The 27,891-nt window shown below is 41.1% G+C and overlaps 1 protein-coding gene across 4 annotated transcripts in view; it reads right to left on the bottom strand.

Annotated features, from left to right (window-relative positions):
• LOC118831324 (transducin-like enhancer protein 4) overlaps positions 1-24,577 on the bottom strand; it is a 154,563-nt gene extending 129,986 nt beyond the window's left edge. For all 4 annotated transcript variants that reach the window (XR_005009135.1, XM_036738616.1, XM_036738617.1 and 1 more), the window contains exons 1-4: positions 24,249-24,577; positions 23,078-23,175; positions 21,907-21,970; positions 20,667-20,711 (exon numbers count right to left, since the gene is read on the bottom strand). Coding sequence is in view for 3 of the 4 variants with exons in the window: in XM_036738616.1 (XP_036594511.1) it covers positions 20,667-20,711; positions 21,907-21,970; positions 23,078-23,175; positions 24,249-24,293 (252 nt within the window). In the remaining variant the exon portion in view is untranslated. The remainder of the gene's footprint in view (positions 1-20,666; positions 20,712-21,906; positions 21,971-23,077; positions 23,176-24,248) is intronic.
• Positions 24,578-27,891: the final 3,314 nt, after the last annotated feature.

Consider the following 27,891-nt stretch of genomic DNA (forward strand, 5'->3'; position numbering starts at 1 on the left):
GACTTTTTTATCCATCATTCCCTCCAACCTAATGAACCTTCCCCTTTGTAACAAAGAAAGTTAAGCAAAACTAGCCAAAACAGTGGCCACACTGTGACCATAGTGTGTGAACTATCTATAGGCCCCCATCTCCTACTTTTTATCTCCACTGACAGTGGAGGGGGGGGTGGAGAAGGTGGGAAAACAGGTGTAGGGGGTTTGTTTGTTTGGGTTTGTTTTTAAGGAAAAGCTTCTGTCCTTATCAGAGTGAAGGAAAAAAGCTAAAATCAGTTTTGAAGTAAGTAAAGCATTAAACTTGACCGAAGTTTCTCTACATCTACAGTACTTTACTGTTGAACGCTGGGTCAACTATTTTTCCTAAATGTATTGCTCTGCACTTGTCCTTAAGAGCTTCTTCATCCAACGTGGCTTGCAAGGTCACTGAATTCTGTTCCGGACTTGAGGTATTTAGACACCATGATGAACTTCTCGACATCTGCAAACTTAATGGAGCATAGAAGGTACACCTACACCCATTCTTGAGTTTATTATAAATTAGGAGTTTGCATATTAAACCCCATTTTACCATCCATTCCAATTTTAAAATAGATTATCTTCATTTTTACAGAGGAAGCGACTGAGGCAAAAAAAAATTAAAAGATTTAGTCAAAACCCTCCAACTACATGAAACCACAGGCACAGATCTAGAACCCAGGTCTTCTAACTCAGTACAATATTGTTTCCTCTAGAAGGAACTGCTTTCTAGACAGATTCTGAAGAATGCGAAATGAAAAACAGAGACAATTAAGACAAGATTTTCTCATAAAGTTCTCAACAACGGCGGTACAATAAAAAACTGCAAAAATATAACTCAAGGAACTTCTGCCAAACTCGAACATTTTCTAGACTGAATGTTTTGCTTGTGTTTTTATGTACTCAATAGAAAGGTTTGTGTAGAGTGTTCAGATGAGACATATGAATGCCTATTCTTTTTTCCCAAAGAGAAGGCATGATGTTCTAAAAAGAGCAACAGACTTCAGTGAGAAGACCCAGTTCTAAGCCCTGACTCCAACACTTACTGGCTATGAAGCCAGGGGAAAAGTTGAGTCAGCCCTCTCTGCCTTGACCTCATCATCTTGACTCCAAGTGATGGTGCTGGACTCAGGGCTCATCTGGCCTTCTCTCTGCCCTGCCCTCCATTGCCTATCTCAGCTTTTGCCCTGGCATCCACCCCAAGGTTGGAACTTCACTGCCTCTTCATCCCTCTCTACCCTGAAGGCACAGACTTTTCTTGACCCACTCTTCCCCTCCCACTGCTTTGCTTGTGCTCCACCTTCCCTGTCTCCTATTTATTTTGTATTTATCCTGTGTGTACTTATGCATTCACATGCTGACTGTCTCCCCTGACAGAATGTAAGCCTGTTGAGGGGGCAGGGAGTGTTTGGTTTTTGCCTTTATATCCCCAGCACTGAACACAGTGCCTAGCACATTGCAAGCCCTTAAAAAAGGCTTGTGGACTGACTGGACTAAAGGGCTTCCTCCAGCTCTAACATTCTCTGAGTGTGAACTTAGGATTCTTTTATTTTTTTTCCAATATGGCATATTACTCAAGAGATCAAAAGTGGTTCTCTGAAAGTATACTGGGGGAGACCAGCTGATTGGAGAAGTAAAGCAAAAAGATAACAAATAAAGAGAACAGATGTTAAAATGTAAGTGCAAAAAGTAGGCTGTTGTGGTTCGCTGAAGAAAGGAACAGAATAGACATGGAAATAGGGAAGAATCAATACCCTCTTCCCCCTTGCAAACAACATGACTCACAAGAACCAGAAGCCAATACCCAGTTAGGCTATCTGATAAAAAGTTACTCTTTAAATTAATTTAATCAGCTGAACTATTTTAAAGATAGAAAATCTAGAACAGGTATCCAGAATACAATCATGGGAGACAGCACTCACTCAACAAACATTTACTAAGAACTTTACTATTTACATTATCCAAGGGGAAGGGGGAGGGAAAGAGAAGCCATAATTATTATTATTATTAATAGTCAGCATTTATCTAGCACTTTGAGGTTGACAAAGCACTTTTTACGTTAGCCTTGTAATCACAAAGTTTTGTAAAACCTCATCCAGGCACCACAGAGCTAGAAAGGCAAGAATCAGAACTAGAAAGCCACTTATTTGGATCATCCAATCCATGCCCCATTTAAAAATTGTTTAATGAACAAGCATTTATTTTTTTCCTCCTACCTTAATTCACCCATCCCTTATTCTCCCCTTTCCCCACTGTAAAAGGAAAAAAACAAAAACAAAACCCTTGGAACAAATATTCACAGTCAATCAAAACAAATTCTCTCACTGACCATTCCATCCTGTATCAGGAAATCGGTAACATGCATTATCATCAGTCCCCGGGAATCACGGTTGGTCACTGCATTTGATCAGAGCTATTAAGTTTAAGTTATTTGTCTTTATAATGCTGCTGTTAATATATAAATTGTCCTCCTCACTTCATTCAGCACCAGCTCACAAAAATCTTCCCAGGTTTCTCTAAAATCTTCCCCCTCTTCACAATTTCTTCCTATAGCAAGCAGTACTACACTAATTTGTTTTCCTAGCTCTGCTCACCTCATTCTGCATCAGATCACATAAGTTTTCCCAGGTTTTTCTGATACCTTCCCCTTCATTGATTTCTTAGCATAGCACAATACTATTCCATAATTTGCTTAGCCAATCAATCTCCTTAGTTTCCAGTTTTTTGCCCCTACAAAAAGACTTCCTATAAATATTTTTGTATATATGAGTCCTTTCCTATTTCTTTGAACTCTTTCAACTCACTCATCATTTTCGAAATGAGGAAATTGGGGCCGGAAGAGGTTAGGTGGCTTGCATGAGGTCACAGATAGTCAGTGGCAGAGCTAAAACTGTAACTTAAAATATTTAGTCTCATCATACCCAACAAATTTAAAATGTTAAGGAGAATAGAAAGTTTTTTTTAAAAAGTTAAAGAGTAAATATTCCATTTTAATAGCTACTTTCCAGGGCTTAAATGAGTATATGGCCTATACTCATTATAAATATATAACATATAAACATAGGAAAACCTTGTGTTCAGTCACTCAGAACAATGCAATTGAGACATGATGCCTAAATCTCCGTCCTCTTCCTGGCCAGGCTAGAACTCAAATATTTATTTTACTTATCCTGGCCAGCTCCATAATATGAACATTTAACATGTTCTTGATATAACACAGAGATCTCATCTGGGCAGAACTGAAGATTACTGTGCCTAAAACAGAACTCTGCTGTGCAAACTGCTCTGCCCAAGAGTTCCACTCTTTCTGGTTGTTGATGACATCACTAGATTCAAGTCTTCCATAAATCAATCTAGACATACAAGGGGGAAAAAATTCAAGGGAGTGAAAGTCGTGGTCAGACTTGGGAAAACACACCATAAAACAACGTATGTTTCTGACAGTTGAGCTGACTGCATGACAGACAGCAAAACCACATTTCCGCATGCCTTTTTTTTTAATGGATCTGTGGCTTTATGCCACCAAGCAATATTTTGGTTTACCAAAATGTACTCTATGGCCTTTTTAATTTCATGTTTATTTAAACTTTTTTTTTTTAACTATCACTACTGCTCTTATTATGGCAAAGATTCAAAACAATGAATGGAAGAGTGAGGCAGTATTTAACAAACTAGTATATTCTTCAAACAAGTTTTGATTTGGGGGATTTTTTTAAGTCATGTTGAAATCCTGCAACTATCTTAAAATTTTCTGACAAAAGCAAGTTGGTAACTAATTACAACCACGTAAAGGCCTAGATAAGCATTTGTCAGGTACATATTGTATAGAAAGGTTTTGTCTTTATTACAGCTCTTTTGCAAATTACTATTTTGCTTTTATTCTGTGAAGCATACTATAACCCATCCACATTATCAGCACAATCACAAATTCTAAAAAGCCAAATAGCCAAACAAATAGCCAAAGAGCCTGACCAATAAAAGACTGACTTCTGGCCTCCCACCTGCCAAAGCTCTCAGGTGATAACATTCATAAATGTTGCACTAGGTGTAGACTGAGTGGTTATACAAAAGCTTCCTTCTTAAAGACAAAAGCAAAATAAAGGAGAGGGGAAGAGCATTCTCTGTTCCTGATTTCTGAAGGCACTGTGGAGGGAGCCAGTAGATAGGAAGATCACCTAGGTCAACATAAAATTAAATCTGAAGAGAAAAAGTCACACCACCCAGAAGTAATCTAGTTAAGATAAGATTCCAACTGCCCACTCAAACTAACCTGGCTGTTTCCCAACACACACTCATAGGCACTAACCACCGGTTTGGGAACAAAGACAGACAGATATGGAAAGACAGGCCAATAGCCACTGCTAACAGGCAGGTTTCACTGCACTGGACTTAAAACTAATAAACTCATTTACAAGGAGTTGGCTCATTAATTCAAGCCCCCAGCAGCCAGTAAGACTAAGATGTATTCTTTCTTCTTAACCCAGGAGATACGGGTCCATTTCCAAACGAGGGTGGAGCTGGCTGGTCTCATAAGGTAAAGAGAGTTTTCTGTCCTTTGGCACTCCTGAGTGTATCTATCACAGCCAAACTGATCAGAGCTCTACTCTCGGTCACGCTTACTACACGTAATGTAACAAAACAAAAATGTTTCTGAAAATACAGTCAATTCCAGAAATGCAAGAGACCATGCTCCAGTCCTGTACTTCCAACTTCCTGCTTTGTGTACAGTAGGCAACTGAATGGAAAACAAACAAGAAACGTTACCAAGTTCCTGAGTATAGCCCAAGCACTACAATTCAGTCCAGGGACCGTGGAAAATGACAGGATACATCATGTCCCCAAAGAGCTTACATTCTACTAGAGGGATATCAAGGTAATATATGAAAAGATGAAAAGGCTCTAGGACAGGCCTGCACAACCTGTGCCCACCACAGGATTTTGGGTGGCCTGTGAAAAATGTAGACGAAAACATCCTTCGTTATGTGGAGGAAATCCTTTGCTGGGCTGCAGGTTGTGCAGGCCTGCTCTAGGAAATTAGGAGGAAGGGGGGAAAGTAGCAACATTCAGAGAGTGTGTGTGAGGGGTGGGGTAGGGGGAAGGGAGGGAGAGAGACAACCAGAAATACCTCAATAAACAGGTGACACCAAAGCAAAACCTGTAAAGAAGAGACAGATGTCGACAAGTGGAGATAAGGAGTGAACTCCAGATGTGAGTGATGGCACAGAGAAAAGTGAGAAAAGGAATGTTGGGGGTCAGTTAGTGGTGTTCCATTTTGGGTGGAAGGTATCATGTGTGAATGAGAGTAATGCCCAATAAAAGCTGAAAAGGAAGACTGGAGGCAGTTTGTAAATGGTCTTACAGGAGTTCGTATTTTGTCCTAGAGTCACATGAAGGTTTTTGAGCAGGACAGTAACACAGCCAGACCCGTACATTTGGAATATTATTCTGACAGCTATGTGAAGGACAGATTGGACCTGGGGACAGACTAAACACATGGAGACAGAAGGCTATTAATAAATGTCTGGTGAATTATATGTCTTTTTGAATGAATGGTGAATAAATGTTCTTTGGGCACCTCAGAAACCCATCTAAAATCATATTTACTATCATTACCCCCAAAATAGCTCTTCCTCCTAAGTCCCCTTTTTCAACTAATAGTACAAGTCAATCGTCCAGGCAGAAATCTGTCTTGGCCTCTTTCCTCTCCTTTGTTCCTCACATCCAACTGGTCGTCAAGTTCTATTAGTTCTTTGCTCACATCTCTAGAATTCGTTCCTTTCCTTCTATCCCTACTGCTACTGAGATAGTTTAGGTTCTTCACCGCGTAATGGCTAGATTACTGCAATAGCCTCCTAACTGGTCTCTCAGGATACAGACTCTCTTCAAATTAATTTTGCATACCACCACAAGTTTAATCTTCCTTTTAAAAATGCAATTTTAAGTACATCAATTCTCTTGCTTAAACGCATGCAATGAATCCTCGTTAAACACACAAAAGAGCCAAATTCTTAACTGTTCTGCCCCCATTTAAAGTCCTCCACAATTTGTTTCTGACATAGATACCTTTCCAGCTTCACCTCTCACCATCCCCTACACAAACTCTACAGTCCTGCCAATCTGAATGTTATTCCCTCCAATGCACTGTTCCTTCTACATCTTGTCTTTGTGTACAACATTCCCTCTACTTAGGATATCCTCCACACTCTCTTATTCCAATGGAAATCTGTTTAAAGTCTGCCTTTCCTTCAAGGTAGAACTTAAATGATACCTCTTCCCTGATTACCCTAGTAAGAAGTGGTACAATTACCAGTCCATACCACTTAGACATCTTTCATCAGAAAGCAGCTTGTATTATAGTATACAATTACTCTTTCAAATGTAGAATGAGACAGACTAGATGATTTCTAAAAATCTATTTGACTTTGGACCACCTGAGAGGGTCCAGGGACAGTACCTTGAACATCTTTTTGTCCCTCTCAGTGACTAGTTCAATGTCACGTACTTAATAAACACTAAATAAATATTTGATGAAGTAATGAAGACTAGGTTGCCTTTTAGCATCCAGGAGTCAAATCTAATGCCTATCGTCACTTAGACAAGTTAACCTTTAAATGATGGGAAAATAAGATTTACCCTCCTATTAGGATTCAAAGATTTCTTTTGCAAAATCATTTACAATCCTTCCTCAAGCCCATCTTTACCACCACCACCACCCATCAAGTCCTCAAGAATATGAAATATCTTATTAGAACACATCATCCAAACCATACCTGGTGTACCCTCCCCCTTCCACCACCAAATGAAAGGAAAATCCATGCATTCAAGTCAAAATAAAACATAGAACTTTGAGACCTCTCTGTCCAGCTCAGAAAGGCATCATGGAGCAGGAGATAAATAAAGCCCTGAACTTGGGAGTCAGGAAAAGGACACATTCAAATCTTACCTTACACACTTACTAGTTGTGTGACCCTAGGCAAGTCACCTAACCTCTCCAATAGATTCTTCAACTGGAAATTGGATTCACAGCCTCTGAAGACCCTTCTAGCTCAAAGTCTATGATCCTATGATATGAATCTACATATATAATTTCCTACAATGTCCTGCCATTTCAAAAATGATTTCTTCTAGACTTTTCTCGCCCCTCTTTTGTGAAGGATGCAAGCTAACTTTCCTCAGATCATGTTAAAGGCTGTTCTTTCCATTCTGCTTATGCCTGGTTAAACTGTGTCCTTGACACAGCCTGCAGGGACAGCCATCTCAAGTGGAGAGAAGTGAGCAGCCATCTGAGAACAGAGCTTCTATCTTCTGCTAACTAAATATCTTTTGTCTAGATGCTTATCTTCCTCCTACAAGTGACAAACTTAACTTCTGGGAAAAGGGCTCCAACACCCGGCAATGGTGAATGGCTAGCTAGTACCCTGCACTCAGTACAAGGCACTCTTCACTCCTCCCTCTCCAACTCAGCCCGAACACCCACACTCTGTGGAGCTTCCACCACACTTCATTGGCCTAAAGTTAACATTAATATTTTTTCTGAGGTAAACCAAGGCTTGTAGTAGACGTAATAAACCACACTCCACAACATCTACATCCTTGAGGTCAATTCCTTATTCCTCTCAGAGAAAAGACAACCCAGCTGCTCAAACAAGCCCCTTCTTTTTACAGAGCGCCGCGGTATGGAGCTAGAACAGAAGGAGCCAATACCCACACAATCACGTTCAAGAATAAACCTACGTTTTGGACTTGCTGGAAAAATCAAGGTCTCAAGAGAAATATGGTTCTTGACCAGCAGGTCTATAACCAAGAACCAAGAGTTCTTAAATTTTTCCAATTGTGAGTCCTCCAGGGACTGTCTTTATCTCTTTTTGTGTCCCTGGCACTTAGCACTGTGCCTGGCACATAGTAGGTACTACATACTCTCATGCTTGAAGTGGGCACTGCCTTCTCATCTCCTCCTCTTAGAATCCTGAGCTTCCTTCCAAGCTTAATTCAAGGGCCAACACTGAATGTTCAATGCCCTGACTCATGGAGCTCTTTGGCAGTCTGATGAAGCCTATGGACCCCTTTCTCTCAGAATAATGTTTTTAAATGTACATAATAAAATACATAGAATTACAAAGGAAACCAATTATATTAAAATAGTTAAAAAAATATTTTTAAGACCCCTGATCTAAGCCTTTCAGGCTGATTGGCTGAAACACTGAAAAAGCCTTCAACAACCTAGAAACATCTCCATATCATGAAGCAAGTGTATAAAGGTTTCAATGAAACTGCTCCACAAGAAATTTTAATAACTACAACACATTTCAATTCACAGAAGGATTGTTCATTAATATTTTAAGGGGTTCACTGAGTTTTCATGCGATTAGTTTGGGCCTATTAAAACTGACATAATAAATACATAAACTCAGATTCTTAACCTGTGATGAATCCATGATTTCATGAACATGAGTACTTCCTCCTTGTGTCATTGGGTTCAATTTTTATTCTACTCTTTCCACAAGTCGGGGGTAACTAGGTGGTAAAGTGGATAGAATGCCAGGACTGGAGTCAAGAAGACTCATCCTCCTGAGTTCAAATTTGGCCTCAGACACTGTATGACCCAGGGCAAGTCACTTAACCCTGTTTGCCTCAGTTTCCTCATCTGTAAAATGAACTGGAGAAGAAAATGGCAAACCACTCCAGTGTCTATGCAAAGAAAACCTCAAATGGGGTCATGAGGAGCTGGACATGACTGAAAAAGGACTGAACTGAACTGACTTCCACAAGGCATCTATGGAAAATCCACCCAATGTACCACCAAGTATTTTAACACTTGGACTGTCCAAGATAAATAAGCCCAGATTCTTTCCCAATCATATACCCACAATATTGGCTTTTATACCCCAGCTGGTAGGACACTAAAGTTTTTTTATGCCACCACTTATCTTTCCATTTCAACTGATCCCACAGAACAGGCAAAATGGCAAAATTAATTTACTTAATTACTAGAGCACAAGTATGACCATGCCATTCTGCTTGCTCAATAAGCTCCTGTGGCTCTCTAATACATTTAGGATCAATATCTGATTTATTTGGCATTTAAGGACCTTTCCAGCCTGGCTCCAATGTACCTTTCCGACCTTTTTAGATATTATCCGCCTTCATGCACTCTGTGGTCTAGGCAAGTTCGCCTTTTTGCTGTTCCTTCTATGTGACATCACATCTCCGATTTCCTCACTCAAAACACTAAATCTCCCATTTCTGTTCCATCGCACAGGCTATTTATTCTCATGCCTGAAATGCTTCCAAGAGCCAACTCAACACGAAGCCTTTACTGACAGCTCTTTGCAGCCACCAGCGGCTCCCCACTGAAACGGTCTTCTATTTTACTTTCTGTATATTTGTATATGTTGTCTTCCCAATAGACTATAAGCTCCTTGAAAGCAGGGAAAATTTCATTTCTGTCTCTGTATCTACAGAGCCTTGATTAGCTGATCAACAACACAGTATCTGTTATGACAGTTTAAGTAGTTAATGAACCATGTTATTATAGAGGCCAAAGTTTCAAAATCAGCAATAAAAGCTGAGAACAGAATCCAGGTCTGAACTTGCAGGTCCACTAATGTATACTCTGTATCTGTAGCTGTTTCCAAGAAAAGCAATGGGACAAAACCCTGTTAAAAACCAAACAAGGAATGAAATTGATTATCAAGAAGATGGTTGATATTTCCACTCACAGAACCAATATTCCAACGTGCTAACAAGCTCCTGGTAAAGAGGTACCACATATTCCACTATAAAGAGATGCCACGCAGAGTGAAAACCTAGGCTAAGGGTTCTTAACCCTTTTTATGTTATGAACCACTGTGGCAGTCTGGTGAAGCCTTTTCGGAATAAGATTTTTAAACAGATATAACAAGGAGTAGAATTTAAAAGGAAACAAATTATACTGAAATAGTTATCAATTGAAAAAAAAATAAATTCACAGACCTCATGAAGTAATTCATAAACACTACATTAAGAAGCTCTGGCCCCAGCAATCCACCAATCCAGGTAATGCTCAACCACTAATACTGTATTATGTATTTAACACATTTCTATAATATAATATTATCCCATCCACACACTGAAAAAATTTTGGTAATTGAAAATACAGAAATAGAAGCAACACAGACTACCCTTGCCACAGCAACGTAGACGCGTACTAAAGGCGTCCAGGCAGCACCTCTGAAACAAGAAACAATGCTTCTCCATTTTGGTTTTCAAAGGAAACCAGTTGGGAAAAATAGTAATCAGTCATTTGCATTGTCTTAGTCCTCATAACAAAGAGGGCAAAAGAGGGAATGAGCACGACCAGAGAAGAGACAACTGAGGCTAAAACCTTCATAAACCGCTGAGATTTTGTTTTTTGGCAGAACTGAAGCTTACCTTTAACCTGCCTGAAACACTGAACTCAACATGAAGATCTCTCTAACGAAGAGTCATTTTTGAGTGTGGTTTTTTAGGTCAAGAAGTTGTCATAAGGTATGAGCAATACTGAAGGGAATCATGAAGCACGCAATGGAAACTAAGTCATCTATTCCCTCCCATTGTTCCTTGTTCTGTTTCTCTTTCTTCAGATCAGTAAATCAAGATTAAGCTCTTTCTTCCTGTCCTCTTCCTATTTCATTTATTTTCCGGCCAATAACTTTTTGAAGCTAAGTCAAAGGGTCTACACACCTTTCCTAAACAAAAACTGCTCAACAGATACAAGGAACCATGGAATACTTTTAGCATGAAATTTATTGTGGTATCTTACTGATTCACCCCACTCTGAGGTCAAAAAAAATAACCTTTACTAAAGAAAATAACATGCAGTAAATTTTCTCTTAAAAAGGGATGAATTGTAGCATCTTATTTATTACACAAACTGACCAAAACCACATCTCTGGGGAAGATGGTTGGCTTATACAGCAAGATACATACTTTACGAACTAGACACATAAGTAAATTTTCTGATGACAAATGACAAAAATTTCTTATATTTTAAAAATAAGCTAATTAAAATATAATTATTACAACCAGAAGCCACTAAAGATAATAAAATTCTTAAGACCTAGAAGACTAAGAAGTACCAAATAACGACTGCCGTGGTCCTGTAAAAACACCGATTTATCATTATTATTGAATAATCCTCTGATGCTGACCAACATCCCTTAGTGGTCTAAGAATCAAATGAACTTTCTGAAGACTTCTAAAAAGGCAACAGTGAGTCTGAATTTTTAGCCACTGAATCATCACTAACCAAGAACATGAGGCAATTGGCGGGGTTTAATAAAATGGGAGGACCTTCAACTAAGATTATGGAAAAGAACCAGAAACTAGCTGATATTTGGACTGGTTTGGGGAAAAGGAATAGAAACATAGCATCACAAATGCCCTGACATGATTAAAACTCATCATCTCCCACATTCCACCCAAATTCCATCTAGCCAGTCAAATAATTCCTCAAACACATACTGACTGGAGATAGAATAAAGATCCAGTTAAAATAATATTCTATCAAGAAAGGTGGTGGAATGATTAGTGCTTGTAACAATGAAAACACAAAAGGCAGGCTCAAACATTCAGAGTAGTGAAATATCCTATAATCTATTCTACCCCATCTTCTATTATGTCAACATACTCTCTCCCCTCCCCCCCCCAGGGTGTAAGAGTGTTAACACTTCACAGCCTTGAGTTCTGTTCCTTGTACTTCCACCTCTCCCACATTATTCTTCCACAAACCACCTCTATCTAGCCACCAGTGTTGGCCCATGTTTGCCTTTCAGACTCAGCCTTTGTCCCCCTCCTTGATGTTAAATTACCCACATTCTTGGCTGACACTAACTGAATGTAAGTATCAAAGTGTTTTATTAAGTTCTTTGCTAAAAGCGGATCTTGGCCTTGTTGCATTCTGATTTGTTGATCCCAGATTCCATGGGGTGGGGGGAGTGCAGGGAGAGTAGAGATGGTTGGGAAAAGGGGAAGGAGAGTTTCCTTGCTTAAGAGGTACACTAAAGAAACAGATCTTCAGCCTTAGTCAGAGGCAGAATTTTAGCACCTCACACTGCCTCTTCATATGCTGTAGTGCAAGGACCATCACAGAAATGAAAGCATTATTTGCTATTTGGAAGCAATAAATTCTAGACAATGCCCATCCCCACGCTCTGCCATGACTGCCTGTGTGACCTTCAGCGTATTAGTGAACCTCACCAAATCATGATATCCCCGACTACATTCTGATCCTCTTATTGTGACACTGGACAAGACACGCAAAGCCCCTTAAGTCCCAGCATCATCCGTTAAGAAAGAATAGTGGAATGGCACGTTTGGCAAATTGTCTGGGTCCTCTACTAACAGAAGCTCTTGGAATATATGAACAAAAGCCTTGCTACCTGCTTTGTAAGAACACTGAAATGATGGATGACACATAAAACTCCTTAAGCTCCTGGTAAAGAGAGGTCTTCCCACAGTACCGCCATTCATTATTTTCTCAATTATGACAATCCTATTCATACGACTTTGTGTTTTAAAAGTTCTTCAGACTAGAAAAATACTTCTCCTTTCCCTTTTCTCTCACGTCCCCACCTTCGTGTGACAGGATGGAAGAGATGGTCATTTGGAGAAAAAAAAAAAAAGGTAAGAAAAAAATTTGAAGAGAAGTTCATTTGTCCGTTACCATAAGGAAAAGACATTCTTTCAGCTCCAAAGCAAAGAGCTCCAAGTATAGGAGGTGGACAGAGGCAAAAGAATCAATGAACAAGAATCCGTAGTACAAAGAGGGTTGATCTGGAGTCGGAGGACCTGATTGTGAATCCTGATTTTACCATTTACTGCCACCTGTGTGACCCTGGGTCACTCATACTCTTTGTTTCTCAGTTTCTTCCTCTGTAAAATGAGGAAGTTGGACTATATATTTGACTTTGAAGGACCTCTGACACTCTAAATCTATGCTCCTATGAATCGAAACAAATTTTAGAGTTTCACAGAAAGAAAAAGACATCCTAAAAGACCACAGAAGCCTCTATCTTTAAAGCCAAAGTGCTTTCCACTGGACCACCGCTGAACAAGAGGGTAAATGACTTAAAAATGAGTGTCTACGGGGCAGCTAGGTGGCACAGTGAGGAGAGCACCAGCCCTGGAATCAGGAGGACCTGAGTTCAAGTCCCACCTCAGATACTTGACACACTTATTAACTGTGTGACCTTGGACAAGTCACTTAACCCCAATTGCCTCTCCTTCCCCCCTCCAAAAAAAAAAAACAACAAGCATCTACATCAGTGACCAATGAACTTGAAAGTATAAACAGCATTCTGTGACCTCAGTGACTCTTGGTCTCCAATGAAGCAAGCTTACATATCTTTGATACCTTGCTTAGCAGGTATGAAAGGCAAGGTTTGGGTCCCCATCATCCTTAACACAAACGCTGGTCTAGTTCCAGTGAAAAAAATGCACCTAGATGTATTGCGTACAGGTGACAACAGAGAAGAGTGGAAAAAGCCTTGATCTCAGAGGTGAAGGACCGGAATGTGAGCAGGCAGCTCCATCACGGTGCTAAGACAAGTCAGTAGCTCTCCAGCTTAATCATTTGTAAAGTAACAATGCTCAGGCTGCCTACCTTCACCAGGTGCCTATGAGGAAAGGACTATGTAAACATTAAAGCAATTATGATCGCAGAGTTTAGTTAGTATATTAAGTCGGTCCATACTCTGATCAAGTCTTTCTGCGCTGGAAATATCAGGAGACAACTAGACAGTTGCTACTATAGCAAAGTCAAAACAACCTCAAGGCTCACTTTTTAAAACTAAAAACATTTTTATATCAAATGAACCAATGTTATCGTAAAGGCCCTTTACTCTGAATTAGGACATGTTCAAAAGTAATGGCCTAATGAAAACTATGTGGAGAAGTCTAAAACAATCTTTGCTTAAAAGGCAAAAACAAGACTATTTTTTCCAGCTTAAACATTCGAAGCCACTGCTCAACATACAGCACATACACGAGAGCCTAGATGCAAGAGATAGTGATAATTACATCAATTTAAGGTTGACTATTGAGTGATTTTGAAAAGGGGGCCAGACTGAGAGATAACGCAAGGGCTTTCTAATAATACTGGCCTTTTCACAGTGTCCCTAGCTGTCATTCAACACTGTGTAAAAGAAGTAAATACAGAATGTCTGATCACTTCAAAGGAGGTAGAGAAGGCCTTTTTTTTTTAAAGCCAAATTAACAACATATTTACAACCAATACCATCCCTTAACCGGCTTCTTTTTCATAAAATTAATACTGAATCGACTCCTTGTAACTACTCTAGTTGTTAGGACACAGAGTTCTTTTTTACAAATGAACAAGCCAATGTCTGTGGAACCCTCTCCACTAAGGTTTCAATAGGACATTTAAAAAGCAAACTTGCTTAGCTAGAGTCAGCCCAGCCCAAAAGACATTCTACTTTGGACAGAGATTAACTCTGCTAGTCTCAAATAAAGAAACGAAAAGGTAAGGATCGAGAGGCAACAAGAAATATTTCTTGGCGTAAATGCTGCAGATAAAGTCTCAACAATAAAAGAAAAACATCTGCCTCCATTTAGAAGTTTGAGTTTTGTGTGATTTCCTGCATCTCAAGGATCTTTCTGAACTACAAAGACATAACCAAACATCACATTTTTCCCCTCCTAGCTTCCCCCCTCAAAAACCCACAAGATGGTGATTAACAAACACCCTTGTCTTTTTATACATACTTTTAGAAGCCACAAGGAAAAGATAAAAGCTAATTCAGATAGCAAGCTCATCCAGAAAATGAGAAATAGGTTACCTCAGAGGAAGCAAACTGTATCACGTTAAGCAGGCAAGTGTTCCTGGGGGATAGTGAGAACAGCATCCTCACAGTGAGTCACATTCATCTCTAAAAGACTGGGCAAAACTACCCTTCTCACCTATTCAAAGCCACTCTGATTCCAACCTACAACTCCAGAGACACAAAGGCCTAGACCATGGGAAATTCAGTAGTTTAGGGGAGCCCTAGACACTAAAAAGGACAGTCTAGCTGTTTGTGGGCCAAGACCAAGAACCGTCTCAAGTCTCCCAGGAGCTCATTCTCTGATCAAGAAATGATCTGGAACCAAGATCTCAGCCCCAAAGACGACCAGGGTCTTGCAAGAGGCAGGGGGGAAGATGTCTTAGTGTCATTCACTGAAGAATTCTCCCAGGTGAAAGACACTGAATGCACAACGTCACTAAGTCATGTGGGTATAACCTTTAGCTCTTTCCCTGCTCTGCCTCAAGAAGAACGAGGAATAGGACAGTATGGGAATCCCAGAACCAGAAACACCTTAAAGTGTCCTTTAGTGACAAATCTATTTCTCACTTCAAAGCAGCCTGGTAGCTATAGCCACCCCTGAGAGAGAAAAATGTCTTGGCACTGCTTCTCCTGCAAGTCAAGTCTCTAGAGGTCTCATGTGAGGGAAGAAAGCGTTGGCTGACTCTTGTCCTGGTGAAAATTTCCATTTCTACTTCCTCATTAGGCCTACCAACCTATCTTGTTGGCAGTTGCTGAAAGAATGTATTTTGAAATCAAGACATAATTTGGTTCGGCTAACTCGTCGTGTTAAACAAGAATAAGTAAAATGAATCCTCTATACCAAAGTATGCAAATCATGAAGGCAGGAAATGGGGGAGGAATGTGACCATTACTGGGGACACTAAATTGTGGAATGTTATAAATTACTGGTAAGCTCTATAGATAATTGGATGGCTACATTACTGTATTATACTAAGCACGTGGCTTTTTTAGTCTAGCTAAAAGGCAGGCAGTCTAATTTTTTTTAAACTTTGAAACTGATGGAAAACACACAAAATTGCATACATAGGAAAGAAGACTACACTTTCCAATCCTATTCAGTGTTTTTCCACAGCCTTTAAAATTCCCCTTGCAATCCTTCATTCTGAGGTTTTCCAGTTCAATGATGACTCCCCCCTCCACTCACCTTTCCATTAAAATTTCCTACTGTTTACTAAAGGATGGCAAATTCTGTCAGTATCACTTGGATTAGCATCCTAGTTATTTGCAAATGGAATACAAATGCCTTCAATTATAGTGTACTTTCACCATTATATAAAAGTTCAATTCTGCTTACTTCCACTAAAAAAAATTAATCACGTTAAACATATGTAAAAGCAAACATTCATATTCTCTGTCTCTCTCTCTCTGTCGCTCCACCTAGGATGCCTCCTAACCATAAGGCATTCGTATAAGGCATTCAGTGAAATGGAGAATTCACATTCAAGAAGTCAGGTACTTTTGAGAAATTTTTAAAAAAAAGCTAAAAGGGTCAAAACTGAACCTTAAACTAAGCAAACTGATTTCTACCTTCACCATTTTCCCCCGAATAAATTGATGATGACACAAGAATCAAGCACGCTCAAGGCTGCATGACACGTCATGCCAGTTGTATATTTCTTCAGCCTCAATAAATCTCTTCTTACTCTCAAAATCCTGGGCTGCTTCTAAAATAGCTCAGTAAAAAGCCCCAACCTAATTAAAAACAGCTTCCTCTGCAACAGTGGCCTTGATTTCACTTATTTACACATTAGCTGCAGCCTCCTTTTGGCCAATCCAGTCCATTCTCTGGGCCATGCAGGGCCTTTTATCTGCCCTGGACAGCATTTTCTCCAGCAGATGCAGTAGATGCCGATTGATTTGCTGTCGAGCACGGTAAATTAATAGCAACAAATTGCTGAGGGCCCATCTTGCTGCTCCACCATGCTTCGGCAGTTCTGCTTTATTTGCTCCATGATGGGCAGCAGTCAGGCCTCTTCAAGTCAATTTCTTCTTAACAACCTGCAATACTTTTCAATGGTGAAAATAGAGCTGTTCCTTGTAAGTCAGAAATCAATATCCTATTGCCCTTAGAAAATGCTAAACAAGCAGTATTGGCAATCCACTTGGTACTAGAGGGTATCAGATATAATGCAAATCCATACTGCTTCCCTCCTTGTAGTTATTACAGTTTGCTAAAAGGTTCCTAATGCCATTTATCATCATTTACCATCGACTGCTGCAGCTATGATTATGAGATCCTATCAGCTGGCAGAGCCCTTTCATTTCTATTCAATTAATATTTTAACAGCACTCAAATGGTTGTTGCCCAAGTCTTGTAATAAAATTTACATGGCTTGGAGTGAAAGTTTTTCTTGCTTAGATTTTTAAAAAACATTTATATGTGTATATTTACTTCATTTAGATTCTCATATTGCTGCTTTTTCAAAATCTAGATTTATCAAAATCAAGTAAGAAGACTAATTTTTTGAAACAAGGGGTACTTTTGACTAGGGAGCATTAACTAACAAGAAGCTAGACTATTTCTTACTCTGTTTTGGTCAAAATGTAGTATTTCCATCTCCACCGCATTTCAAATTCCTATAGCTCTTATTCAGAAATGCCTACTGGCTAGTCAAATTCCAACACCCAACCTTCAATAGTAAGTACAAATGTCCACTTAAACCCAAAGGGTCTCGTTTACTTATAGCATCATACATAAAGGAGCAGGACGTGCTGAGGTCATCTTAAGATCATGCTAAGATGATCTCAAAACCAAGCATAGCCCAATTCTGCAACAATGACTGACCCATTTTAAGATAAAAAGAGACACTGTATTTATTAAGGCATTAATTAGCAACACAAGTAACATCTACTAAACACTATGTCAACAGAACAAACGAGGTGAGATGCACAGCAAGAATTATTCTCTGATAGGCTCTCATTTTTCAGAAATTCATGATGCGGACACATCTCAATAAAACGTTCTTTAAATATATTCCTTTTGTCATCCTCACTTTCATACTAAAATATGAGATATAAGGAAGCATAGACTCATATTAAAGCCTATGATATTCCCTCCTAACTTTTGTTTCCTTTAGTTTCATCTGCTCAGTTCTACTGATCCTAGTAGAGATCACCAAAAATTAGATTCATATTTTGTGCTTTAATTTGATGTCATGTCACTGTGTACCCTCAGTTCCCCTTTAAAAAAAAAATCAACTCATTCTACCAATCTAATACTATTTACTCAGTTACCAAAATTTAAATTAATTATGTTCTCAAACATAATTGTTAAAAATTGGCAACATTATGCAGGCTTAATTAAGATTAAATCCAATTTACTAAATGTACTTTAATTGGTACTAATTACATTAGCTTTCATTTCAGAATGACAAATTCCCCATAGGTTTTACTTTAATAGTCTTCTATCAAAATCAACACAGGATGACTGATGATGAGCACCAAGTGAGGGGGGAGGGGTGGGTGGGAGAAGACAATATCGACCCCCACATAGTTTCTGCTCCATGCATTTATCCTTTTATCAATTTGCTAAGTCACAGAGTCATGCCTCCATCACAGCCATCATTTTCTGTTCCAATGAAAAATTTCTCTAAAAATAAATACTGTGTAGTTGGAAGCAGCCAAGAAGAACAGGAGCTTTAACCGAAAAATACACAAAGGTTTCAAATATCAGGGCCACCAATTACTAGGGTACTTCCAAGGACTCCGGGGACTCCTACTCTTGAACCCTCTGAGACGCAAATCTAATAAGTGAATAAGCCTAACCTGATCTCGAGAACTAGGCCCAATTATGCCGCAGGGCAACTTCACTGCATCATTGCCTGCTTTCCATTACAAGGGCATCCAGCGAGTACATCTGGAAAAGAAGCTAAGAGGAACCAAGGCTGTCTGCCTAGGAAAACAAATAAAGACAGATATGCCTCTGTGCTTAAGGGGAAAAAGAAAGAAAATATAATAAGTAGGTGGTTTGCAGGGCTGTCTGTATTTCATAATGTGATAAACTGCCCTCAGGATTCTTCATGTGATTGAATTTAGAAAGCAAGGGGAAAAAAAAGAGGGAAAAATACACTCTGCTCTCAATTTAAAATGGACAGCATTTGAGGGCTTATGAACAAGAAGACTGCACAATTAAAGGTGTAAGTATAAAATGTAATTAGGAGACATCATAAGAGACTACACTTCTGGCAGAACATGGAGTGTCTATCTGTCCAGCACTTACACAGTATAAAGAAATCTAAGCCTAGAAGGTTATGGAGACATGAGGAGGGTGGGGGAAAGGGAGGGAGGAAAACATAGAAGGACATTAGTCTCTAAGTTCAATCTTTAAAAGATACTAATTAATCTTCATATAGCAAAAAAGACACGTACAAGATTCAGACCTAAGATGAAGTCTAACAGTAAAGATAATTACCAAACATCTCAGTTGTAATTTGTTCAAGTAAAGCGGAATGGATGGAAGACCATGAGCTTGAACGAGTTTTCTGTAAGCAGGAAGTATTTATGTTCCTAATTTAAACAGAAATGGCAGTAATGCCAAAATTATATTCTAACTAATCTGAAAGCATAGTATCCACAATATACTGTCAGTGCTACATGCAATATAACCATGGAACTAATGAAATCAAGGATTTGGAATTATAAATTCCAATTTTCTCAGCTCTCGAAATAAGTGATGACTGGAGCTTTGCAAGTGTTTGCCCAATTTTCATGTTTTCAGATACAATTGGTTTGCTGTCTTTTACTCTCTAATTCACAAGTTTAATCAAATGTACCCGGCAGGGCTAAAAACCATATCAAATGAGAGGCCTATCATATGACAAAAGGTGAACAATTTTGAGCAAATCATCTTCTCCAAACTCAAAGGAATGATACACACCTTTAATATGAATAAGAAAGGAAGGGCATGTTAAGCTACTTCCCTAACCTCTGTACACAGGGAGGTGAAGACACACACAGATTCCATTACTGGTTGGTGAGATACCAAGGAATACTATTACAAGAACATTTAAAAAAAAAACTACTCCACAAAATGATTATTGCCAAACAATTCAATTTTTTTTAAAGTGCTGTTTTTCTCTCTGGGAAACCCAAATCAAGCCACTTAATTTATCTTTCAGCAAAAAAGGTTACAAAACCCACACCTTGCTCAATGAGTAACACCACTCACCTTTCCTACTAATCACTACTTTTTTTTTGGCTGAAACTAATTGTTAGACTTCAAGGCACATCGATGAACCTCATCACATTCTGCTATCAGGCTCATTTACTTTTCACAAATTTTGAAAGTAACCAACAGTTTCCTGGTAAGACCCAACTAAGTAGCCTCGAGGGACCAGTTTGAGAATTTTACAGCAATTTATTTGGTAGGGCTACAGAGTCCATTTTGATTCTTCGCAGCTAACCCTTTACCTTTCCATACAGTTTTACTTTTTAATCTTTTTAAAGAAAAGATATATTCTTCACCTCATAGAATCTAGTTTATTTATATCCTCAATATAACATAAATCTTTCAAAAAATAAAACAACAGCGTGTTAAACTTAAGATCTTGATTTTGAAATGTGTATTAATTTGGTAGGCTTGTACAAGTTTTAAAATCATTTTTACCTATGATTTAAAATTATGATAATGCACAGCAACAACAATAAAAGGACACAAAGAAAAACCATACCACTCTACACATCATAAATCATTTTTAGAATCCAGCCATACAAATGTACAAAAGGATAAAGAGACTACAGAATTATGTTTTTAAAAAGCATGACATATTACTGGAATCATTTTATCATTAAAGGAAACCAACCAAGGCTTACCTGCTTATGCATTTCTATATTCAACCCGTAGGACATTTCATAGTACTGTCAAAGAAGGAAAATCAATTAAATTCATGCCAACTATCAGGCAATATTTCTATTTTCTCTTTGAAATTCCTCATGTCCCCAACAAGAACCCCAAAAAACCCACAACCCATTATACTCACTCCCATAAACTCTATAATAAATTCAGGTATATATCCACTAATTTTAACATAATAAAATACAAAAAGTGATTTTGAATTATAAAGGTAGGGGGAAGGATGGAAAGGGATGAAAGATACTCCCAAAGAAAATGTAAGAAAATTCAAAGTTCGAAAACTGATCATCCTTAACAAGTTCTGTTCTCTCTCAGTATTCATCATAAGGGAAGAAAAATCCTGGTGTGTGAACTCAGTAACAAGTGTACAGCAATTCCTAGGCAAGACCAACACGTAAATAGGAAAAATACATCTCAAATTAATCTTTGTGCTTTGACAGAATTGGTCATAAAGGCAGTGTTACTTAGAAATAATCTCTGGAGTTAACTTTCCCATTTTTTAAGGAGTGTGTTTATAACCACAAATTCAAAGGGAAATTGCCTTAGATGCAAGCCCACAATGTAATCCTTCAGCCGCTTTAGAAGCCATCATACAAACATGCATGATTATATGTCTTGGAAGGAAACTGATTTTTAAACCCAGATGATAACTGGTACTTTGGGAATCTTGATGGAATAAACCTTGGGAAATTCAAAAAGCCTCTTTTATCCAATACATAGGTGAGGTGGAATTTTATTTTTTTAATTTAAAAGGAAAGATGACCTTTATCTTCTTGAATTACTCAGTCTTTAAAAACAGAAATAAAGCATTAAAACTAAACCATATACAAAAAAAAATCATTAGTTAACAATCATTTGCAATTATAATAAAACACAAGGCAAACCACCAAAACGCTAGTATTTTGATCATGACTATAAGCAAAGCAGAAATACAGAGGTTTTGTTGTTGTTGTTTTCAAAATTCTTAAAAAACAAAGCACAGAGAAAATGACACAGGAAAATTTCAAATCAAAACCGGTTTTCAGAGGCAAGTTCTAACATCCTGGAATTACAGGTTTCTGATGGAAATTATGCCACGATCTCAACTACAGCGGCAACACAGTAGTGGTTTCTTTTGTAGCCTCAAGCTACCTGGATGAATTCCTGCTTTTGGTATATCAAACTAATAGACATTTTGAATGTGTTATTCAGTTTTCTTACCATGACATAATGCCGCTGCATCTCGGTTTTCTCACTGGCCAGTTTTTCACATTCCAGTTTCAAACTGTTCAAGACAGAATGAAGCATAAGTACTCCTCCATAAGACTTGATTTACATTGTCTTCTAATCCAAGTAGGCTCACTACTTCTCTCAAGATCAGTATCCATAAATTTCAATTCAAATTAAAATTCCAACACCAAAAAAAATATGAAGGAGGTAGTCTTAGTTCTCCTTTTTAATAGAATGCCTTATTTAAAATTTAAGGCGAGAAGATGGAGAATCTCTATTTCATTCTTGAATCTCATCCAGAAATGTGTGCTCACAAATTCATTTAAAAGAAACGATAATAAGGAAAAAAAAAAAACCAATGAGATTAATATACGGTCACACACGATAAAGCCCAGTCCCACAAAATACCACACTTGAGTTTTCCTTAATGGTCCCACAAAGAGATGAATGAAAATATGAATCAAATATGTCTTAATGAATGATGTCTCTCTTTTCCCCTCCAAAAAAACAGAGACAAGTTAAATACCACCATCCAGGGAGCAAATTGTTGCTTTTGTCCTAATTGGGGATTGATTGTTTTTTTTAAGTCACATAAAAAGAAATATACATCAATAAGAATTATGGCAAAAACGATTTTAAGATGTCAATTTTAGGTCAATTATCACTCTGAGAATAAAACATCTTTCAGCAAAAATGCAATGAGATAGCTCCCTAGCTGGAAGCCAAGATTCTGCCTCTTGAAATGCTGAGAGCTGAAATGAGAGATGGGTCAGGTAGAAGAAAAAGGAAGAGGAAGAAAATCCCAAGCAACATATAAGCAAGGAAACTAAAAGGACCCTGGATCTTCTTATCCCTCGCTTTCTTTCTGTCCCAATAAATCATTAGTGAAAGTTTGCCACCATCTTCCAAATCTCCCACAGTCTCAAAGCCTTCTCTTTTATTTATTTTGGGGAGAAAGGCTCACACTTTCTTTGCACCTGCCCAGGAGGGTGCTATTACTCACCCTTTCTGTCTATAAACAGGAAAAAAAAAACCCACCCCAAATCTTTACATTCTACCTTGTCAAAATGAAAAAAAAGGGGGGGGCCGCTAGAGTAAGGGTGGGGGGGGAACTGACAAGAGCTAAGCAAACAGGAGGATCAAGGAAAGTAAACATCATTACCTGTGGTACTGAGCCTGTAAAAACTGAAACTCTTCCTTAATCCTATCGCAGGACTCGGAAATTGTAAATTTAAAGGGTTGAGCAGGCTGATGCGGTGCCTAAAGGACAACAATAAAATATTTAATTATCCCACATCACAGGCGAGGGAAGAGATTGAGAAAACATACCATGCAGGGCTAAAAGGGGGGAAAGTGGGGGAGGGGGGGTCACAGTGCATTAAGGCAAAGAGCTATTAAAACTCTCTCCTTTCCTCCCCCCTCCCCACTTTTCTTCTTTTAATCAAATACAGAGGAAAGTCTCTCCCCCTCCAGCGATGTATTGCCCTCGCTCCCCGTACTCTACACCCCACAGACACACGCATACACACACCGGTTTTTTTCCCATCCACGCCTTTCTCACGAACATCAAGGTTCGAAAGCTCTTTCCTCATTAAGGCGTAAGAAGGGGCAGCGTCTCGAACGCACGCACTCCCCCGGCCCGGAATCGAAACTGCCAAACAGCCACGGTCTATGTCAGGGACACTTTGGCCATATTGTGAAACTAGGATGGGGGGGGGGGGGCGAGGGGGAGGAGAAGGAGCTGAAAGCGACACGTTTCATTCTCCAGGGACAAGTGGGAGAGGTGGGGGAGACATCACCCCCTCCCAGCATACGCGCTCTCTCTCTCTCTCTCTCACTCACTCTCACACACACACGCACACGCACTTTGGACCCCCATCAACCCAGGGATGGAGAGAGCTCAGAGAAAAGCCCTCCCACTCCCACGTCTCCCGGTCCCTCTTCGCGCCCCCCTACCCCCCCTTCCACCTTTCCATCTCTAGAAAAACTGAAGAGCCGACATCGCAAATCGTCATCCTCGGGTTTTCAGGATTTCCCGAAGACAACAATAAGAAAATGGCTACAACTCAACTGCTTTCTCGAAACGACCCCCCCTCCCTCCCCGAATCCTTTCCCCTCCCTCCCCGAATCCTTTCCCCTCTTTGCCAATACCCAGCAGCAGCAAAGGGGGCTGGCCGGGAGTAGGGGCACGGATTTATTTGTTTGGGTCCCCCCCTTTTTTCAAGTGTTCGTAATAAAACTGAAAAGGTGGGGAGCGGGGCGGCGAGGTGGGGTCCCAGCCTAGAAGTATCCCCGCGCCCCCTCCCCACGAGCTGGGCTTTGCTTCCACTCACCGGGTGTCTGGTTTGCGGGTACATCTTGCTCAGATCGCGAATCATCCAAACCGATTTAGTTGGCGGCGCTGGGCAGAGCAGCTCGGTTCATTTGTTTTAATGGCAACAAGGAGGAGGAGAAGGCACCCGGCGGGCGGGCGGCGGGGCTGGCTGGCTCTCGGAGGAGCGTCTCTCCGGCGGCGGCGGCGGCGGTCCCTGCGCCCCCCTCCCCGCCCCCGGGTCTCGCGTGACACAAGAGGAGGAACCCTCGGCGGCTGCGGCGTCTCTGTCCCCGGCAGAACGGAACCGCTCCAACATTCCACGGGGGGCTTGTCACTGGCCGGCGGTCATTGTCGAGGGTGGAACGTCTCCCCCGGCAACGTTCGGAGGCTGCTGTCCCCACGTTCCGGAGGGTCCGTTCCCTTCGAAAGAGCGGCTGCCCTTAAGCCCCGGAACGTTCCTTTGGCGGGTTAATATCCCTCCGATCGCACCAGTCACTGCCCTCCAAATGTGGTGATGGTGGTGGTGGTGGAAACCGCGAAACACCCCGTGGTACCCGCACACAGTCTCTTTCGCCACCCCACTGCAAACTTTTATTTGTCTTTTAATTGGTTATTATTCCTCCGTATGCAGTGCCTCTCTTCTTGCATTAAAAAAAAAAAAATGCAAACTCCTTCGATTCGGAAGAGGTTTTTGCTCGGTGCTTTCTGTGATTCTCTGGAGATTATTCGGTTCACAGCAACGATCTTTTAACATGCACCTTTTTAGCTTCTTTTACCTCATCTCATTTCCTTATTTTTCTTCCTTCCTGTTTTTTCTTGTTTTTCACCCTCCTGAAAAAAAAATTTTTTTTTTTGAAGAGGAGGGGTGTTTAAAAAAAAAAAAGAAAAGAAATGCTTTGCGGCTTTATTTCTCTCTCCTTTCAAACTCCTCGAACACCACCACAAAACAACATACAAGTGTGTGAGAAAGGGGGAAGAAAGCAGCAAGCAGCCTAAACAACCGCTCCGAACAGCTCTAACAACACGCTCTGTCTAGGTGACTTCTTTGACCAAATTTAGCAGCAGCAAATCATTAACATTCTGATACATATTCACAATCATAGAAGAAGGCGGCGCGGAGCATCCCGGGAGATGTAGTCCAATCCTGGCGACTCCTTCCCTACTCCAAGTTGCAGGATTGAACCAGACAGACTACAATTACCGCCAGGCTAAACGACGACTCCTGGGTCCCCCGCCGACGCCCCGCCTACTCCCAGAGCAGCGGGCGACACAGGCAACCAATCAGAGACTGCTGAACATTAATCGCCGTTCTGTGTTACTGCCCATCATTTCATTTCTGACAAATGGGGAGCCAGTGGGGAGGAGCCGGACAGGCTAGTTCCCACGTGGGGGCCGGGCGTCGCCCGAGGCTCGAGCCAATGAACAGTGTGGGATGAGGTGAGCGGGGGCGGGGCGGAGGCGGCCCGCCCGAGGTGGAGCTTCGCGGTTGCTGACGTTCCTTAGCGCGAGCGTTCGAACAGGGGAAACATTTGTTCAGCTGTCAATCAAAGTAACGTGGGGTTTGGTGGAGCTGCTGCCTCTGTTGCTGCTGCTGCTGCTGCTGCTGCTGCTGCTGCTGCTACTGCTGCTGCTACTACTGCTGCTGCTGCTGCTGCTGCTGCTGCCTTCCCCGGCTGCATCTTCAGAACTGGGTGATGGTGGCAAAATAAGAAGGGTGGAAAGGGGTGGGTGGCTAGAAAGGGAAGGTACTAGGGGATTAGAGAGAAGGAGGCTTGGTGGTGGTCAAATGCACTCAACTTCTTATCCTCGGCATCTCCCCTACAAAACCCCCAGCTCCAAACCCAAACATGCACACGACACTGCCCTCCACGGCGGCCGCATTAGCCGCGCCAGGAATGCGGACTAATTAGGGTCCAATGTCTCCTTAAAGAGACAAGCTCGGCCTTGTGTAACGTGCCGAAACCCCTGTTGAGACAAGAGAGGGAGGATCACGCTGATCCCACTTCTTTCAGTTCACATCAATTTTACGCACCGCTGGAGCCGGTATAATTTTCCGTGTGAACGGGGACTGAGTCCCCCTGCCCTTGTTTGGAGACACAAAGCACCGCCCAGTGACTGGGGTGGGGGGGATGAGGTGTGTGCGTGTGGGGGGGGGGGGTTGTAAAGGATTGGAACTGCGGGGGGAGCGGAGGGGGGGAGAGAGAGAGAAGGCGCCTTATCTTAAAGAGTTTAAGACGGATGTCTTATGCTATTTAACCCCAGAGCTCTGGCTCTGTTTCTCCTTCCCGGAGCGGGGTGAGGGGGGAGAAGAGTACCCAAAGAAGGCCTTTTCCCCCCACCCCCACCCGCTAAGCCAACTACATCCCAGGCCTGGGTCCGAGAAATAAAGAATGAGCTGCCCGTGTGCTTCCAGGACTGGGAGAGGAGGCCCGGGATCCCCAAAGAAACTTTATTTCCAGCTTCCACTCCCCACAGTCCCTACACTTTGTATTTTAAAAAAAAAAGCACCCCCTTTTCCCCTCTCCAATCCCTTTGTTGAGCAAGAAATGCAGGCCAACATATTTGACTCCAACAGTCTAAAAAATCAAAGCCTGGGGTTGGGTTTGGAGTGGAGGTGGGAGCGTGGAAAGAGGTCTCTAGGGGTGTGTGCCTCTGGCCACATTTTAGCTCCGGAGAGACCGTGGGCTCTCTGGGCTTCACGAAGGGAAAACGAAGGAGCACCGGGCTGTTGTATGCCCACCGGAGTGAGGTGGCATCCCAAGTGCCTGGTTCTTCCGCCTTGCGTGTCACCAAGTTGCAGGATGCGCTGCATCGGTGATGAAGTGTGCCAAGCACCAGGGAGCCTGCCCTCCCTTCAATTCGCCCCCATTAGCACCAGCCTCCCGAGCGAGGCTCACTCCCGGGAGAGGAAAAAAAGGAGATCTGAAGGCAGCTGAAAGATGCAGCCTGGCCCCGGGCTTTTTGGAGAGCCTGGGGCTCGAAAGCAGGGCTACCCTGCCTAGCCAGTGGACCCAGACTAAGGGAAGTGCCGGGCAAGATGGACTTGCAATTCCTGAGCTCCTGAGCCTGTACAGATTTCAGAGTGGAAGCTTCCTGGGGCACCGTTGAGCCTAATTTGCACCATGCTTATTAGTGTTTGGTAAATACCACTTGAAGAGAAGAATATTTGACGCTGATGATGCGGTTTGAGAAGTCTTGAAAAACCTGCCTGGCTTGATGCAGAGTCAACCTCCCATTTTTCCATTGTACGTGGATAAGAGGGAGGGCGAGGGTGCAAAGGTGTGTAGAATCATCAGTTTCCTTCTCTTAAATAGTTCACCATGATGATGATGATGATGATGATGATGATGATGGTAATGAAGAAGGCAAACAACCAAAACAAATGGCTTTAGTTAGTTTCCTTGGAGACTGCCTAGCTCTCATACTGTTCTTTATACCACCACAACCACCACCCCGCCCCGCCCCCCAAAAAAGACGATAGGAGTACCTTCCTAGCCATATCCTGAACCTCTCCCAAAACTGAAAAAAAGAAAAAAATCAAGTGACTTTTGGTAATAATGTCATCTCAGCAGTGAGACAGAACGATGTATGCTGTCCTTTCAAAATCATTCATGACACTTTACATAATCTCTTGTGATTCTAACAACCAGCTAGTCCCACTT

This window comes from Trichosurus vulpecula, chromosome 9 (assembly GCF_011100635.1).
Source record: "Trichosurus vulpecula isolate mTriVul1 chromosome 9, mTriVul1.pri, whole genome shotgun sequence".
Classification (NCBI taxonomy): domain Eukaryota; kingdom Metazoa; phylum Chordata; class Mammalia; order Diprotodontia; family Phalangeridae; genus Trichosurus; species Trichosurus vulpecula.